The sequence below is a fragment of the Neovison vison genome, chromosome 5 (assembly GCF_020171115.1).
Source record: "Neovison vison isolate M4711 chromosome 5, ASM_NN_V1, whole genome shotgun sequence".
Taxonomy (NCBI): Eukaryota; Metazoa; Chordata; class Mammalia; order Carnivora; family Mustelidae; genus Neogale; species Neogale vison.
In genome coordinates this window covers 5,543,067-5,561,507 of record NC_058095.1, presented here as the reverse complement: position 1 = coordinate 5,561,507, position 18,441 = coordinate 5,543,067, and the positions used below count along the sequence as shown (strand labels likewise).

Below are 18,441 nucleotides of genomic sequence, written 5' to 3'. Positions count from 1 at the left end.
AAATGTGTACACGGTGACATAGCAAGGGGACAGCAGAGCTAGGATTTGGGCCTAAGGTTGTCAGACTCAAGTTGGCCCTAACAAGCCACAGCCAATGCAGGGTCCAAACTCTGCTTCCAAAATCTGTGTTCTCTTAAATGTAAGCACGTAGACTCATTCCTCCCCTGACCAACCCAGTTTCCCTGTGAGTCTTAACGAGAGCATGTATGCAAAAGTGCTCTGTAAATCATACAAGGCGTTATTGTTGGTGTTAATCAAAGCAAAGGGCTTCCAGCGGTAGCTGAAAATGTTTCTGGAATGTTAGGTGGGGCTAGATGTAAAAGACTTCCCAGCAGTTGCCAGGGTGGGTCTAGGAGGCTGGGATGTACCCGTCTCTTCTCGATTGTCAGTAAGCAGTAACAAGGAATGCTGGGTAACAAGCCATTGCCTTTGATTTTCCACAGGGAGCATTTTTAGATAGTCCGTTCCAGCGAGGGAACTGGGCTACGTTAATGGATGGGCCCGATGGCTGCATGCTGCCCTCTACTGGGGGATGGCAGAACCTGCTGCACGGTCCCTGGAGAGGGGGCTGCACAGCACCTGTCACCATGTGGGCTATGCACTGCGGATTCTCTCCTGGGGCCTCCTTCCCCTCTGGCCCTAGAAGGACCATGTGCACTTGGTCCTTGAGGCAGAGCACTAGGCAGCCCACTTCAGTCAGGGCCCAACTGGATAGGGAAGGCAAGAACCATCACTCACCTGACATTGGCTTTGTCCACTCCCATCCCAAAACTAATGGTTGCAACAATGACAGGGACCTTCTCCTCCATCCAGTCGTTCTGCACCAGTGTTCTTTCAGAAGCCTTCAACCCTGTGATGGAGGGGAAGGCGACAAAGGGAGTCCGTATTGCCCCTGGAATCTACCTCGGGTTTGCTGCTGTATTGGGCGCTACACGCACACCCGGAATCCATCACTTACCAGCTATACGGCCTTGGGCCAAGCACTTCACCTCAAAGACCCTGGCCTGCGTGCAGCACAGAGCACTCCATAAGCATCAAAGCCCAGATTCAACCCCAAGTCCACTGGCCTCCAAAACCTGTGCTCTTCCCATAACACCAGTACCTGGACTTCTAAAAACTCCTCACCTGCTGCTGGAAAGGCGCAGGGTGAGAAAAAGAATTCAGGAGTCATAGTTCTCATTTTAGATCTCATTTGTGTCTACACTCCTTTTTAATGAACGTAAGGGAATCGCTTTAGCTCTGCCTGGGTATCCGGAAAAAGAGGACAGACCATCTGAGCATCCAGGATCCTTAAAGAACAAGAGGCCCAGGGAGAGGCTTCTGAGATGGAGGCAGACCCCACAGCCCAGGCACCCCTCACCTGCATGGTAAGCCTTGGCACTCAGTCCCCTGTAACTGAGCTCCGTGGCCAGCTGTTCGCAAGCCTCTCTGGTCCTGCAGTAGACAATGCCGCAGCCGGACAGCAACTGAATGAGGAGACACGGGAAGAGAGTGAGCGTTAAGAACGGAACAATCTGTCCGTTTTACTGTGGCCTCCTTTAAAAGAAGCTCTCGCTCTTTCTCCTGTCAGCCCCATAGGTTCCTCACCCCTTTACCAGCTTTCTGTCCAAGAGCCTTAAGGCAGAAGTCCCGCAGGTTCCCGTAGGGATCAGAAAGCAGCTCTTTGAACTGCACGTCATAGAACAGGTTGGCCCGAAAGCAGGGAGTCTTGAAGGTGGCAACTGGCTGCTTCAGGTGCAGGGCAGCAAATACATCCTCTTGGACTTGCGGGGTGGCTGTGGCAGTCAGAGCTACACACGGGGCATGCGCCAGGCGGGAACGGAGGGTACCCAGACGCAAGTAGTCAGGACGGAAGTCGTGCCCCCACTGTGAAACACAATGAGCTTCGTCCACCACCAGGTAGGAGAGCAGCTGACGGGACACCAGTGAGTTCAGTGTGGGCTGGAAGGAGGCCGAAGCCGCCATCTCCGGTGTAATGTACAGAAGTTTGGTCTGTGGCTTTTCTCGCTCTAGATCAGAGAGCAGCTCCTTTTTCTCCTGTGCTGAGAGTTTAGAGTTCAGGGAACTCACTCGTACCTTCAGAGCCAGCAAGTGATCCACTTGGTCCTGAGGGAACAAAGGAAACAGTTCACTGAGGGGAGGACCCCGTGGTCAATGTCACCTTGGCTCGCTGGGCATTTCCCAGCCATAAACGTCCTCCTCCCAACCTCCAAGGTCTTCTCTGTGCACACGATTACAGGAGGTGCAGTGGTTGAGAGCACAGAGTCTAGAGACAGACAGTCCTGGCTCTTTCTGACTCACTGAATCACCACAGGCTCTTTGGCTGGCTCTGAGACTCTGTTCATCCTGTAAAACTGGCAACTACCGAACAGCATAGCTGTTGGCATTAAATGAAATTTTACACTGCAAAAATGAAATGAATGCACATAAACCATTGAGTTCAAAGCCTGAGACCTCGCGAAACTCATGAAGCACTGTTCCTATCACTTCGTTTCTCTTCGTGCTGGATGGCTTTTAACCGCATGGCCACACTTCCTCATTTCTGATTCTGTCAGCCCATCTGCAGACCTTAAATATACCCGGAGGTGCAGAGCAGATGCTGACAATATCCCAGCCCGTTTAGATCAATTTCGCTTTCTATCCATCTTCATCTTCTAACCTGTCAAAAGTGCACATGTGTGTCCATGAGTGAGTGTCTCACTCCTATGTGTATACAGACATAGTGCCATACTCCTCTGGGTGGAAAGTAACAAAGGAAGGTGAGAGACCTCAGGCCATTGAGACACAGAAGACTCATTCATAACCCTCCAGAGTGATACACACTACTACTACTGGAGCTCCCACATTTGGGCAATTCAGAAACCCAACACAGAAAGGGAGATAGGCAAATCAAAGAAAATAAAAGGGCAAAGACCAGGGCGCCTGGATGGCTCAGTGGGTTAAAGCTTCTGCCTTCAGCTCAGGTCGTGATCCCAGGGTCCTGGGATGGAGCCCCACATTGGGCTCTCTGCTCATCAGGAAGCCTGCTTCCTCCTCTCTCTCTCTCTCTCTCTCTCTGCCTACTTGTGATCTCTATCTGTCAAATAAATAAAGAAAATCTTTAAAAAAAAAAAAAAAGGGTAAAGACCAAACAAGAAGTGACATTTCCAGCTGAAAACAACAATAACAACAAAACAAACCTTCCCCTAAACTTTTTGGGCTACCATCTTCACCCCCCTAAGCCTCACCTGAATCAAAGCAATTAGTGGAGAGATTACGATGGTGATGCCTTTGGCCAACAGAGCAGGGAGCTGATAGCAAAGGGATTTTCCTGCCCCTGTGGGCATGCACACAAAGACATCCTTGTCACCTGCAAAAAGACAACAACACTTAATAGTTCCTGCCTGGGGGGATCTGGGTGGCCCAAGCAGTTCAGTGTCATTAGATTTCAGGTCAGGTCATGATCTCAAGGTTGTGAGATAACGCCCAGCCCCACTTCAAGCTCTGCTCTCAGTGGGGAGTCTGCTTGAGATTCTCTCCTTCTCCCTACGTCCCTCCCCACATTTGTGCACGAGCACACTCTCTCTCTTGCAAATAAATAAATAATTCTTTAAAATAAATAAATAAATAAATACATACATACATACATAAATACTTCCTGCCTTTTATCTTTTACCTCATCAAGGCTGTTGAAAAATGAGAGTATAGGAAATGCACCTAGCAGAGTGTCTGGCCCACAGAAAGTTCTCAATATGATGCGAATTTGCTTCCCATCCTTCCTGTGTAAACGGAGAGATCCAGAGAGATGGAAATGGGCATAAACCATTTCCAGTAATGGCAATAACCACCATGAGCATGCGAAGTCTGAGTCTGTTGGGATATGCATGATGGAATTAAATAGCCATGAAAAGTTGAATATTTCTAGATGAGTGGGCCCAGCTGTGGAGACAGGGAAGCAGCATCACTTAGAGATCTTTTGCTTATAAGTGTTATAATGTAATTAATATTACATTGTTGCTTTCCTCTTGACAACCCCCATTTTTCAATGTATCTCAGGTTTACAGTATTATTACTGCCTCCTTCCCTACTTAGGACCCAGGTCAGTCTTCAAAAAAGGGCTTAGAGGGGCATTTGGGTGGCTCAGTTGTAAAGCATCTGCCTTTGGCTCAGGGTCCTGGGATCAAGCCCCGCATGAGGCCCGCTTCTCCCTCTCCAACTCCCCCTGCTTATGTTCCCTCTCTAGTTGAATCTCTAACTCTGTCAAATAAACAAATAAATATTGCCGATGCAGGCTATGAAATGGAAGAACCAGAAGAGCTGGGTGATTCTGCCAATAAAACTGAAAGTTTTAAGTGACAAGTCTACAAGATTTCCAACAATTAGGGACCAAGGGTGGGAAAGTAGGAAGGGCTGAAAAGGAGGGCTTTTTGAAGGTGGCAACTGGCAATGCTACAGTATACAACCAGCACAAATGTAAACGCAGGTAGTTTGGCAATGTTACCTCTCACTACGGCCATGGTCGCACTCTCCTGTAAAGGTGTCTTAAAAGAGTCAAACCCAAAGACCTTCTTCAACGTGCTCCGGACTCGACGTTCAGGGTCAAAAGAAGGGCGGGTGCTCATCTTAGCGACAGACCGTGGCCAGAAGTTAAGGTAAAGGCGATTATCATAATGGCAACGAAAACCCTATGTTCCGCTTTTAAAATACTGCTCATTTTTCTCTAAGTAAAATTTGCTTTATTACTCTCAAGCAATATATTATTTCCAGCTAAAACAGCTCCAGATGAACAGCCTCAAGCAGCACATTGCCGGGCAATTAACATCTCCCCTTTCATGCTCGGGAAAACAGAAACGCTGAAATATCCCATCCATGATACAGCACAGGCTAGAAATCAGATTACGAGAAGAAACTCAAACTGTATCTTTGGAATAATTTGGAGAAGATGGGAATTGTTTTTCTAAGATCCACCTCCCGCTCCTTTTATAAGCGTTGGTCTCACGGCCATTCTTCCCCCAGAGCCCCGACCCCTTTTTCGGACCTCCCGGAGGAGAATTCATCCCTCTTCCTCTAAGCCCCACAGATCCGCTCCTTTCTCCCTTCCCCCAGCTGAAGCCTCCCTCTCTTCACCCCAAGATATGAAAGCTGGGCGCGGGCCACCCAGGAGCGAAGGACCCTTGCCGGGCCGCTGCTGCCCGCCGATCGGGAACTACTCGAAGACCCCCATAAGCCACCCAACTTCTGAGGAGCCAAATCGCTGGGAATTAGGTCAGGGAAAACCCACTCAACTTTATATCTGTCGCGCGGTGATTACGTTTCGGCAGCTCCGGCTCGATGGGCGGGGCCAGGCGCAGAAACGGCCCTTTTGATTGGTTCCTGGAGGGGAACCGGCGCGGGTTCTCCTGGGATAGAAAAAAGTTACCTTTCCGTACGGAAGTCGGCGATTTTGACTCGTAGAAGTGAAGCACTCTGGGATTGTGGGAGTAAGATGGCGGGGAAGAAGAATGTTCTGTCGTCTCTGGCAGTTTACGCGGAAGATTCAGAGCCCGAGTCCGACGGCGAGGCTGGGGTCGAAACGGCGGGCGGCGCGCCTGGTGAGGCCCGAGGAGGGAACTGGAAGGGGAGAATCTGGTGTCTGCTCCGAATGCTGCTCACCTAGCAGAGCGGGAGGGAAAGAGATGGTCATTGTGCCCCGAGTATCGGGTCCGGGAGCCTCGAACCGCGATCGAGACTCTGGTTGGGACAGACTAGACGCTCTGGAATAAAAACGGGCCATCTCCTTCCGTTGATTCGATTATTCTGCCGAAACTTTTGAAAGGCTCCGTGCCGGGCAGCGTGGGACAGAAGGGTGGATGGAGAAGATCCAAAGCTACCTATTCCCTCCGGGTTCACTGTGTAATGGGGAGAGCGATGAGTAGAACGTACGTGGAGGTTGAAAAAGGTTGTGTTTTGTTAAATTTATAACTTCGCTTTAGGAATGTGCCCTAGACGCATCTTGGAGCCTTTAAAGATATGTATGTCTGATCTCGCTGATGAGGGAGTAATTCGTAGATTTTGGGGTAGGATCTGGGCGTGGATTTTGTGAGCTTTCTAATGCTTCTCAGTGATTCGCTTACTTTGTGAGCTGTTAAAGCTCATCAGTGATTTTGTTGCCCTACTCAGTTGAGAGTCACCATGTTAGGAAATGAGAAGAGATGTCTTGGTGATGATAAGGCAGCAAGTTACCTATCGTATCTGTGCCTTCCTTTTCTCCTTTGGAGGTTAGCTTCTCTCAGTTTTTTGGTGGTGTCTTCCAGTTGGGAAGTTCTCTGGTGGTTTCCCAGTAATTTGTATCATTTTATATTTTTTTGTTGTTAGGTTGTTTTGGTTTAAAGGTAGAAGATGATTTTGTTTTTCAAGTAGTATGATTGGTAATCCCTTTGAGAGCTTGTTTGGTCCCAGTTAAAGCTCCTGTTCGTAGGGAGGACACACAAAAATGAGCACAACGGAGTCCTTGTTTTGTATGAGAAGATAAGCTCTGGTGCTTCTGGTACAAGGTAGAGATAACCACATCAAAGGAGGTTTTCAAACAACCTGCAACAATAGTAGCTCAGAAAAGAGAAGGCTTCCACTGGCATACTAGGTGGATAGGAAGCATGAAAGAAAGACTTTGGCATTTGGTTTTCTGCCATGTTCTTTTAATGATTTTATCCACTAAATTGTGTTCTTTCCAAAGGCAGATTCTGGACCTATAGTCACTTACACGAGATTTAGGCACCCCTCTGATCTTCGGGGCTGGTTCTGGCCGCTCAAAATATTGTCTTCCATTTTTGTTTCCCTTCATTTGTTTTTCTTTTTTCCTCTTTTTCAGAGGAGAAAGGTGGATTAGTATCAGAAGCGTATGGAGAGGATGACTTCTCTCGCCTCGGAGGTGATGAAGATGGTTATGAAGAAGAAGAGGATGAGAACAGCAAACAGTCGGTAAGTAAATCTGTTCCCAAATCCAGAGTTGCTCAAAGTACCATTTCATTTGGCAGAAACCTTCGAACTGTACTGACAGTGTTCCATTCCATGGCTAACGTCATTCCCCTCTGTTCCCCTGCTTTTTGTTTGGTTTCAGTTGAGGAAACTGGGTTGGATATCAGTAGTTCTGTTTTGAAAACAAAACTTGTTTTCATCTGGACCATTTTGTATTAACTTTTGATTTGAAATTGGGGGGAAGAGATAATGGACTATTTCATTTAAGCGAGATATCAATGAGTGTTTCATATGGGTTTTCCCGGTTTAGATAGTTTATTCCATTTACAGCAATGCATTCATCCTAATTGGTGTATCATTTATATCTGCAGTCAACTCTGTACTATTTTTAATCTTGGTTGGAACTTATTCAGATCTTTCAGTTTTTTAGTGAGATTAGGAAGGGAAATTATTTAGTTTTTTATTTGTGGTTTGATCCTTCTTAACTTCTTTTTTGATATTTTACTTGCACTTTTGATCAGAGTGCCTGCCGTTCTTGAGTACAAATCTTCCTGGACATTTAGTATGTGCTGGCAACAAGGAAAAGAGAAGTTGTGCCTTAATTAAACAGAAAGTCTTTGCATACGTTATCGCCTGAGTCTTAGGAGCCAAAGTTTATAACAGCTTGGAGAGAAAGCAAGGATTCAAGCTGATGCTTAGCACAAAGACATACAAAGTGAAATCTGGATATAGAATCTGGTTATTCAGCGACACCTTTAACCAAAATACTTAATGTACTTTACTATTTGTTTGAAAGTTTTCTTGTGTATTGATATTTAAATATTAGTGTCAAAAGACATTTTAAGTAAAACAAAAAAGCATTTTGTATTTGATGCTCTTTTGGAAGATATTTTCATGTCCATAGCTCCACCATTAATGCTAATAATTAAGAATTGACTAAAATTGTTTAGAAAAGCTTTGCAAATTGTTTTCTTTTCTTAAATGCACCCATACTCGCTTAACACCATAACTGTTCTCTTAGTAAGTGTGCATGATAACGTTTCCGAAGTGTTGTTCCGCATTGCTTTGCTTAGAATTTTCATCATATTTAAGCTTTACATCATTCTAGTAAAATCCTCTCATCAAATCCCGATATAGACATTCTAAAATGTGATTGTATTTGGCCGAGCTACATCTCTGATTATTTGGCATGATTGATCTCATTTTAAGGAAATCATGGAGATTGCATTTAACCCTTTGGGCTCACTGGCACCTGGCAGGACAATTAAGTCTCAAAGCTATCAGTATAATTTGTTCGAGTCTCACAGGTGATGTTTATATCAACATCTGAGGCGCTACTTGGTGTTTGGATTAAAGTGTAGCTCTATTGAAAAAAGCAATTTCAAATGAAACTTAATTTTTTCCCCCCCAGGGTGTTAAGTTAAAGCCTCTTGTACTTTGGGGTGTTCTGGGAACAGACATGGATATAGCTACATAGTAGGGTAGCTGATCTTTGACCTTCAGTAGCCTTCGGTGGAATGGTGGGCTAGCCCGTGTGAGGCTGTATTGCACGCTTTAGAGAATGCCTTGTTCACATGATGATTTGTGTCAGGCTGGCTGTTCGGATCAGGAGCAAGACTGGATAGAACGGGTCAGTGGCAGTTCTGTGAGTGCTTGGATGGAGGCAGAGTCTTCTCGGCTGGGACCCAGGAAAGGCCAGGTGTTGGTCTGTAGCCCTTCCCTGGGTCACTTGCCCTGGCCATTTGACACCTGCTCTCCTACTGTTCATGTAGCTGTGACTGTTCTGGGCTGAAGTGCTGGGGTGTGGTGGTGGGGTTCATGGCCCTCTGACCGTGAACCATGTTATGGTAGGTCTGGGCCTGATGTCCTTGTGTATATGAAAGGCAAAGGAGGAAAAAAAGGTTCTCATGTTCCTGGTTTTAATAAGCGATATTTCATTAGAAACACTGTGTCTGTTTTACCCTGTGGGACCTGGTCTTATTCTTTTCTGACACATTGCAACCTTTTTCCATTTTTATATATGTGATTTTTAACCTCAGGCATTTTCATCACTCTAGACTATGGCACTGCTGGAGTCACGACCTTGAGCTGCTGATGTTCTTTTCTCCACCCCACCCCCGGAACATCTCCTTTTCCCCTTCTCTTCCTCTAGTTCTGGGTCCTAGGGCAGGGGAGGGGTTCTTGGTGGGATGGCTCCAGCCCCTAGTTATGCATGTGAGACCCCTCAGGCCCGCTCCTTTAAGCTTAATCCTCTAAATTCTTTGTCTTGTAGGAAGATGACGATTCAGAGACTGAAAAACCTGAGGCTGATGACCCAAAGGTATTTGGTGTTGGCTGTGGTGGGTGGCTGGATGCAACAAGGCATTGTAACATTGTGGCTCAGTTCCTATGTCTGGGCCAGCTCAGTCCCGCTAACACACTTTGCTAACACACTGTGCAACCACGTGTACATTTCCTGTGTTGAAACCAGCTTTCTAAAGAAAGGAGGTCACCGTGGAACGAGTAAGTCCTGAGGCAGCTTGGATTTCCAGCCTTGCAGATAGTGCCACATCTCCAGTCTAGAAAGGCAAGAGGCCTGGCTGAGCATAGCAGCCTGCCTCTGCTCTTAGCCAGGTGGGCCTGGTGGGGTCGCTGCACCTGCAGGTGGGTTAGATGTGGGAATGTGTCTGGAATGAAGAAGCCATAAGGGCTGCCTGTTGTACTCTTCAGTTGTCTAGAAGTGAGGAAGGGCCATGAGACGGTCAGACAGAGTGAGGCCTCTCCCTGCCTTTTGGAAAAGCTGTACCTAATCCTTGTTTCCCCAGGCCCATGACCATCTACTTTTAGGTCAATAGAAGGGGCTTTCTGAAACAACATCGGCATTTCTTCTGATACTTCCCTCCCAGTAGCAGCTAGGAGTCGTTAGCAGCATTTCCTGTCATGCTCCTTAACCTATTTTGATGTTGGGTAAGGGGAAAACCCCCCTGCCCGCTCTTCCCCACCCCTGCTTTGTGCCAGGTAGGCTTGCTGGACTGTACCCTGTGCCTGTTGAGGACACATTCTTTAGGGAACAAACATTTCTCTTTCAAAGAGAAAGTCTGATTCTGTCACTCTAGGCCTGGGGAATATGGGCCTAGTTTTGTGCTTAAAAGCTACTTTGAAACCAACCAAAGCCTTCAAGGCAAGATAGTAGAATTTAGAAAATTGTACCAAATTATAATCAAAACCGTAGTGTATCTGAAAACAGGGCACAAGCTGTTCCAAATTTGAACCGATTCTGTGTTTGGATAGAACTTTGTGCAGCCGTTCAGCTAAGCCCGTGAGAGGCTGTGGATGGTACAGAAAACACATTTTCCCAAGGAAGAAAGTTTGGGCACCAGCACTCAGAAGAAAGAGAAAACTTGAGCCCTAGGTACTGCAAATGCCGCGCCTTTCTGTGCCAAGTTAAGGAACTCAGGGTTAACTCATCCAGGCATTCTAAGCGTAAAACCGGAGGGCACACCTGTGGCCTGGGTCAAGGGCGGCCACCCCGCTGCTTGGGCTTGCGGAAGGAAAATGGCAGTAGTGGTAGTATCTTCTGTCATAGTATTTGGGGTGTGAGGGCCTTCGAGCCCAGGCATGAGATGAGCCTGAGGAGCTGCGAAGTGCTGGAACTTCGTTGTGGAGGAAGAAGAGGGTTTGTGGGACCTGGAGTCTTTGTGTAGGTAGTGGCTGGCCTTTCCTAAGGCTGGAAGGCCTCCTGGGGAAGTTGGCTAGAGAAAAAGGTACAGGCACTCTGCTGCCACCCCTTCTGGAATACAGCAAGCTAAACAGCAAATCCCCTGGGAATGAGCTTGGTGGTGAGGGGGCCAGAACTGGGAAATAGGTTAAAGTGTCTTGGGCCAGCCTTTCTTGGTACCATGTGAAGGTTGGGAAGATGTGTCTTTTTTTTTTTTTTTTTTAAGATTTTGTTTATTTATTTGACAGATCACAAATAGGCAGAGGCGCAGGCAGAGGGGGGGGAAGCAAGCTCCCTGCTGAGTAGAGAGCCTGATGCGGGGCTCGACCCCAGGACCCTGAGATCATGACCTGAGCCAAAAGGCAGGGACTTGAACCCACTGAGCCACCCAGGTGCCCCAAGATGTGTCGCTTATACTCAGCGTTTGACTGATGCGCCTTACTGTATGTCATTCAGTCATTTGAACTTCGAGTCTGGTTGTGGCATTAAAAGTGTTCTGGAACAGTGTCTGTTCTTGAGAGGCCCTCGGAGAGCAGAACGCAGAAGCGACTCTTACAGTGACTTGTAGTTCTTTTGGAGGATGAGTGTGGAAGGGGTCAGACAGAGCTGTACATGTCCTTAAGTCCAATAATCACGAGTGTTCATGGCACCGCAAGGACTGGAAACAGTCTTCTGTGCTCCCCACGCCTTAGTCCTGGTGCTGCCTTCCTCTCCTGCCTCAGCTAGTCTCAGACTGTCTTCAGGCAGCAGCCTCCACCTCAGACCCCTCCCAATCCTTCATACCTCTATTCCAGAACTCTTCTGGTGGCATGCTTAATTGATTTTTAACTATATAGTTATAGATATAGATATAGATAGATATTCTTTAAGATTTATTTATTAGAGAGAAAGTCTGTGCATACATGTGCTGGTGGGGGAGGGAGGGAGAGGGAGAGTCTTAAGCAGACTTGACTGTAGGGCTTGATCTCATGACCTTGAGATCATGACCTGAGCCAAAACCAAGAGTGGGACACTTAACCAACTCTATCTCCCAGGCACCCCAACTTTTAACAATATTTTTGAATTCCAAGCCTTCAATTTTGAATATTTCTACCTTAAGTATATGAAATTTCTAAAAATAGGATATGTTACCAGGATGAATTAGAGGCGTCATTTATTTTGTTAGCAAATGGCCTGATGTCATTTCTGCCGGAACTGCCTTTCCCACCAGATGGCACTTCTTCCTGCTTTGGCTTCATTATTATTATTATTATTATTTGAGATTTTATTTATTTGACAGATAGCACAAGTAGGCAGAGTAGCAGGCAGAGGGAGAGGGAGAAGCAGGCTCTCTGCTCCCAGGACCCTGGGATCATGACCTGTGAGCCAAAGGCAGTTACTTAACCGACTGAGCACCCAGGCGTCCCTTATTATTATTTTTGTGAAGATTTTATTTATTTGTCTGAAGGAGAGACTGAGAGCATGAACAGGGGAGGGGCGGGGGAGAGGAGCGTGGAGCAGGGTTCAATCCCACGACCCCGAGATCACAACTAGGGCTGAAATCAGACACTCAGTCAGCTGAGCCAGCCAGGCGGCCTCTGCTTTAGCTTTTTAAAATCTGCTTTTTGTTTCTTACTACAGCAGTTCTCAGAACACTTTGGTGTCTTTGCACAATTAAACACCGAGGATCCCAAAGAGCTTTACTTCATTTTGGTTTTATCTATTGGTGTTTACTATTTTAGAAGTTAAAACTGAAAAAATGTTGGGGGCACCTGGGTGGCTCAGTGGGTTAAAGCCTCTGCCTTCGGCTCAGGTCATGATCCTAGGGTCCCGGGATCAAGCCCCACATCAGGCTCTCTGCTCAGCGGGGAGCTTGCTTCCCTCTCTCTGCCTGCCTGCCTCTCTGCCTACTTGTGATCTCTCTCTGTCAAATAAATAAAATCTTCAGGCGAAAAAAAACCTGAAAAAAAATTTTAAATAGTTGTCATTTTAAAATAACAAACTCATTACATATTAATGTAACACGTAATGTAAAGCACATTTTAATGAAAAATAACTATTTCTGAAACTGATGCAAAGATGCACTTTTTCCCCTTGCGCAGGTCTCCTTAACGTCAGACGGCCATCTTGGTGCACAGCTAGGTTCTCCTCACTGTCCTGCACTCGCTGTGTTGCAGTGTGTTCTTTTGGTTGAAGTAGTTAAAATCTGGTTTCACAGGGGCGCCTGGGTGGCTCAGTGGGTTAAGCCGCTGCCTTCAGCTCAGGTCATGATCTCAGGGTCGTGGGATCGAGTCCCACATCGGGCTCTCTGCTCAGCAGGGAGCCTGCTTCTCTCTCTCTCTCTCTCTCTCTGACTGCCTCTCTGCCTACTTGTGACCTCTCTCTTCAAATAAATAAATAAAATCTTAAAAAAAAAAAAAAATCTGGTTTCACATACCGGTCACTGGGAAAAAATATTTTTTTAATAGCCCTTTAGGTGATTGTGGATCTCTTCTTTGATATTTGATCAAAATTCAACAAGCAGTGGTTTCCTAAAAGTTACTCGCACCATGGAATGTGATACGTTCTCAGTGACCTTTTTTTAAAACTTTTCTTTTAGATTGTATTTATTTATTTTAGAGAGAGCGCTTGAGGGAGAGCACAAGCAGGAGGTGGGGCAGAGGGAGAACCAGGCTCCCCCTTGAGCAGGGAGCCTGATGTGGGGCTCAGTCCCAGGAACCCTGGGATCACGACCTGATCAAGCCCCATGTTGAGGTCTCTGCTCAGCGGGGAGCCTGCTTCCCCCACTCCCTGCTGCCTCTCTGCATACCTGTGATCTCTGTCTGTCAAATAAATAAATAAAATCTTTAAAAAAATTAAAAAAAAAAAACCTCCAACTTCAATACCCTCTTGCCCTAGCCTGGGCCATGTCAGTGCCAAAGCAGGCCCTTCCCTTGTTTTCTCTGTGTGAGCCCACACCTCCCTCTGCTTCCCCTGTCCCATTGATCCCCTCCCCTAAGACGGAGCCTGTCACCGATTTCACACCCACTCGGTTGGCCCAACCAACCGAGCCACTGAAGCACCCCTGAACTTTTTTTTTTTTTTTTTAAGATCTTATTTATTTGACAGAGGCAGAGCACACAAGCAGGGAGAGTGGCAGGGGGAGGGAGAGGCAGGCCTTCCGCGGAGCAGGGAACCCAATCCAGGGCTCGATCCCAGGACTCCAGGATCATGACCTGAGCCGAAGGCAGATGCCCAACCGACTGAGCCACCCAGGCGCCCCCTCAGTGAACTTTCTGTACTCGCTTTATTTAAGTCCCCGGTCTGCCTAACACTCTGAAGGGCTGTTTTGCCCATCTATGATATTCCATCCTCAGGCGCTGGGATTTGGGAAATGTTGGTTCACCGAGTTATGCGGATGTGCAGTGCTGTATTTTGTTTTCTTTCTTTCTTTCTTTCTATTTATTTATGTGACAAACAGATCACAGGTAGGCAGAGAGGCAGATAGAGAGGAGGAAGCAGGCTCCCTGCTGAGCAGATAGCCCGCTGCGGGGCTCCATCCCAGGATCCTGGGATCATGACCTGAGCCGAAGGCAGAGGCTTTAATCCACTGAGCCACCCAGGCACCCCTGTATTTTGTTTTCTGAGATCCAAAAAATTGTATTTGTTAATGGCATTACTAATCTCATTAGACAAGCCATTAAGTATTCCACTGCGGAGAATACACGTTTTCCAGGATGCTAATTTTTACTCAAGATCTTGAATTTTATTATTATTAGTGAGTTCAGTGAGTTCTGTTGGAGTTTTCCTTGATGTGACAGGCTCCATTTTTAAATTTATTTATTTATTTATTTATTAAGATTTTATTTATTTGACAGAGATCACAAGCAGGCAGAGAGAGAGGAGGAAGCAGGCTCCCTGCCGAGCAGAGCGCCCGACATGGGGCTCGATCCCAGGACCCTGGGATCATGACCTGAGCTGAAGGCAGAGGCTCTAACCCACTGAGCCACCCAGGTGCCCCGGGCTTCATTTTTTGGAAAATGTCTGCCAGTTACCCAAATCTGACCAATGGTAGTTTTTCTGTCAGTCATTCTTTTAAGTTAAAATGGTGTTCCATGGAGAAACCAACTAGATAAGCTAGTAACTCCCTCACCTAAGTGCTTTTCCTTGAAGTAACCATCAGACCTCAGTGTGAGGAGGTATTGACACGCCCTCTCATGGCATCAGAGAAAGTGCAAAAAAAAAAAAATGTACTCAAGGGTCAAGACTCAGTAAGATTAAGCATTTTGACTACTTCAGCAAGGATATTCTCAGTGAAATGTTTTTTTTTTTTTAAATTGAGAGTATGCCTATTGCTAAAACTAAGTGTAACTGCCTCAATTTGTTCTAAAGGGCCCGCTTTTTTTTTTTTTTTTTAAAGATTTTATTTATTTATTTGACAGAGATCACAAGGCAGAGAGGCAGGCAGAGAGAGAGGGAGGAAGCAGGCTCCCCGCCGAGCAGAGGGCCCAATGGGGGGCTCAATCCCAGGACCCTGGGACCATGACCTGAGCCAAAGGCAGAGGCTTTAACCCACTGAGCCACCCAGGTGCCCCCTAAAGGGCAGCTTTACCCACCGTCGCTCCTGCCAACGTCAGTACAGTGAAAAAGGCAAGGGATGTCTTAGTATTGGGGAAATAGTTTTGACTGTGCAGACCCCCAGGGGTCCACAGATCAACTGGAGAGCCACTGTTCTTCAGAAACAAGAATCTTGGGTCGGTAATACTGAATCGTCGTTTGGCAGCTGTTTACATTGGTCTGTAAGTGTCCAGTAAGCTGTCAGCCATACGGGGCCTTGAGCTGCAGGGAAGCGGGAGGGTATCCAGAGTAAGACCAGACAACCCCGGGGTGGCAGGCGTGGGGCAGCGGGGTCACTTAAGTCTCTGGAGTAGATGGGAGTCTGCATTCCAGCTGTCTTTGACAAAGTCCCTTAACCTCAGGCTTTGTCACCTGAAAACAAGCATCATCATAAAATCCGCCTCATTTGTCTTATGTGGATTAACCGAGTGAACAGGAGCAGATAATTAGCTTGATAGTGTCGGGGATGTGTGTGCTTAGTAGCATTGGTCGCAACCACCAGGACCTCCTGTGCTTGCTTCCCAGGCTTGTCACCCTGTCGTTGGGCCTGTTTGGGAAGAACAAATTCCACATTTTGAGACTGGAGTGCATTCAGAGGAGAGCAGTCATAAAGGTGCGGGGGCTAGAGGGATCGAGCTAGAAACCATGTTACCTGAGAGGTTAAGGAGCTGAGAGCGGTGAGGGGGAAGAGCCTGCATTGTCTGCTGTGTGAAGGGCTCCTAGGGGAGGGGCGCGGAGGGGAAAGCCATGTGCAGACCTTAAAGCAACGCACAGAGTTACAGGAGACACATTTGCTTCCCAAGGTAGTGAGCTCCCTGTTTCTGGACCTTTTTCAGACAAGTTTTAAGAAAGCCTTTGTCAAAAAGAAAGAAAGAAAGCCTTTGTCAAGAATGCCCTAAAGAGGGGCGCCTCGGTGGCTCAGTGGGTTAAGCCTCTGCCTTCAGCTCAGGTCATGATCTCAGGGTCTTGGGATCGAGCCCCACATCGGGCTCTCCAGAGAGCCCGCTTCCCCCTCTCTGCCTGCCTCTCTGCCTACTTGTGATCTCTCTCTCTCTGTCAAATAAAATCTTTCAAAAAAAAAAAATGTCCTAAAGAAATGTGTGAATTGGGGTTGGACTGACCGCCGCCGCCCCTGCCCCCCCCCCCCGCAAGTGGACTCCTGGGGAAGGGCGTGGACATTATGGATAAGCAAAAGTCGAGTGTTCTCTCACTCCACTTGCTATCTGCTGACTTGAGAAAGTACAAGTGTAGAGTACAAAGACTGGGAATTGCCCTAATTTTTATCACTGATGTTTGGGGTTGCCTCTGAGCGCAAAGTCCCGTATTTGGAAAGTTGAGTAAAATGATAACCCCAGACCCACCTCTGGAGGGAGACTTTGGTTCTAATCCATCAGCCTGGGAGGCGGGGTCGAGCTCTGGGTTGCTGAGTTTGCCCTAACGCTAGAGCAAAGGAGATGGCCGAACATTCCACGGGAAGAATGCTGCTGCACTTCTGTTCCATTGTGTCTTTCTCTCCACCTTCCAGTTTTCTGATCTTACCTCCTCAGTAAGCAGCATGACTGATCTGATTACTCAACAGAAGGTGGCACTGCTCTCCTAGGAAAAGTCGGACCGGAAGTGGCAGGCCTCCCTTCAGCTCTTTACTGTAGGCACGAGGGTGCCAGATGGCTTAAGTGTTTCCTCCATCTGTTTGCCCTTGGCATATGGGCTTCCTTTTCCCACTCTCTTTTGTCCGTGGTCTACCTCGGCTACCCTGGAACGTTTTCCCTTGCTTATTTTTTTCCCCACTCCCACAGTTCCCGTGGATGAAGGTATTTCCACTGGCTTACTGTCTCCGACACACCCTTCCTTTGAAAACAAACACGGGCACTGATGAGCTGGCACGGGAAAGCCGGAGCGGCCCGCTGCCAGCTAGCTGGGAGGGCCGGCTTCGCTCTGCGAGGTGGGATTGCCGGCTCCCTGCCGTGTTGCAGTCCCGGCTTTGACCCGGGGAAAGAATCCTCTTGGCCCGAAGAGCAAACATCTGTCAAAACAAAATAGCATCTCTGGGTCAAGAAGGTGGCATCGGGTGGGGGAAAATACGGTCCCGGCATTTTTTTTAAAGGTGTGTATAACTCTGATTAAAATAAAACATTTTTTAAAAGATTTGATTTTATTTGTTTGAGAGAGAGAACATGAGTGGAGGGAGGAGGCAGAGGGAGAGGGAGAAGCAGAGTCCCTGCTGATCAGGGATCCCTACCCAGGGCTCAATCCCAGGACGCCGGGTTCAGGACCTGAGCTGAAGGCAGACAGACACATAACCAACGGAGCGACCCAAATGCCACAAAATAAAACATTTCTAAGATTCTTTGACCCTAAGGGGCACCTAGGTGGCTCAGTTTTGTTTGAGTGTCTGCCTTCAGCTCGGGTCCTGATCCTGGGGTCCTGGGATCGAACCCCGCATCGGGCTCTGCTCGGTGGGGAGCCTGCTTCTCCCTCTTGCTGCTGCTCCCCCTGCTTCTGAAACCACTCTCTCTTTCTCTATCAAATAAATAAAATCTTTTTAAAAAAAGATTTAGAAAAAAGTTTCTTTGACCCCGAAAATAGTGGTGCAGAAATGTGAGTTCATACCTTGGAGCCAACCTTGCAGTTAGTGGACTTGGAGTCAGAAGACCCAGGTTGAGCGCGTCTCGGCTCCCTGCAGCTGTGGGACCACAGGCACCTGGCGTCAGCAGCCCTCGGCTCGTCTGTGATGCCCACTTCACCAGGTGGGGTGATGCTTTTGGGCGCTTTTTAACATAACTAAGCCTGGCCAGAGGCCCCCATCCTGCAGGTCACAAGTTGCCACATTCTTCTCAGTTCATGGCACCCTTGGTGTCTCAGGAATTTATCCCAGAACTCGCAGGCCAAAAGAAATACCCAGCAGTTGGGCGCCTGGGTGGCTCAGTGGGTTAAGCCGCAGCCTTCGGCTCAGGTCATGATCTCAGAGTCCTGGGATCGAGTCCCGCATCGGGCTCTCTGCTCAGCAGGGAGCCTGCTTCCTCCTCTCTCTCTGCCTGCCTCTCTGCCTGCTTGTGATCTCTCTCTGTCAAATAAATAAATAAATAAATCTTAAAAAAAAAATACCCAGCAATTAACTCGAAACAGTATTCGTAGCCTCACAGTTTGGTAGCCACTTGAAAAGATAATACATGAATTTGTGTAGTGTCTGATAGATAGTGATGCATGCTGTGATCCCCTTAAAATTTTGATTTATC

General features: G+C 47.4%; 2 protein-coding genes across 7 annotated transcripts in view; one reads left to right on the top strand and one right to left on the bottom strand.

Annotated features, from left to right (window-relative positions):
- The window catches only part of RECQL5 (RecQ like helicase 5), a 36,939-nt gene extending 31,648 nt beyond the window's left edge, over positions 1 to 5,291 (bottom strand). For 2 of the 3 annotated variants that reach the window (XM_044247427.1, XM_044247430.1), the window contains exons 1-6: positions 5,117 to 5,291; positions 4,481 to 4,615; positions 3,228 to 3,349; positions 1,588 to 2,106; positions 1,361 to 1,466; positions 739 to 850 (exon numbers count right to left, since the gene is read on the bottom strand). In XM_044247427.1, the coding sequence (XP_044103362.1) occupies positions 739 to 850; positions 1,361 to 1,466; positions 1,588 to 2,106; positions 3,228 to 3,349; positions 4,481 to 4,601 (980 nt within the window). In that variant the 5' untranslated portion in view covers positions 4,602 to 4,615; positions 5,117 to 5,291. The remainder of the gene's footprint in view (positions 1 to 738; positions 851 to 1,360; positions 1,467 to 1,587; positions 2,107 to 3,227; positions 3,350 to 4,480; positions 4,616 to 5,116) is intronic. The other variant, XM_044247429.1, reaches the window with a different exon arrangement.
- Positions 5,292 to 5,426: 135 nt separating this feature from the next.
- The window catches only part of LOC122905985 (SAP30 binding protein), a 37,522-nt gene continuing 24,507 nt past the window's right edge, over positions 5,427 to 18,441 (top strand). For 2 of the 4 annotated variants that reach the window (XM_044247432.1, XM_044247431.1), the window contains exons 1-3: positions 5,427 to 5,570; positions 6,827 to 6,936; positions 9,206 to 9,253. In XM_044247432.1, coding sequence (XP_044103367.1) covers positions 5,465 to 5,570; positions 6,827 to 6,936; positions 9,206 to 9,253 — 264 coding nt within the window. In that variant the 5' untranslated portion in view covers positions 5,427 to 5,464. The remainder of the gene's footprint in view (positions 5,571 to 6,826; positions 6,937 to 9,205; positions 9,254 to 18,441) is intronic. The other 2 variants (XM_044247434.1, XM_044247433.1) reach the window with 1 other exon arrangement.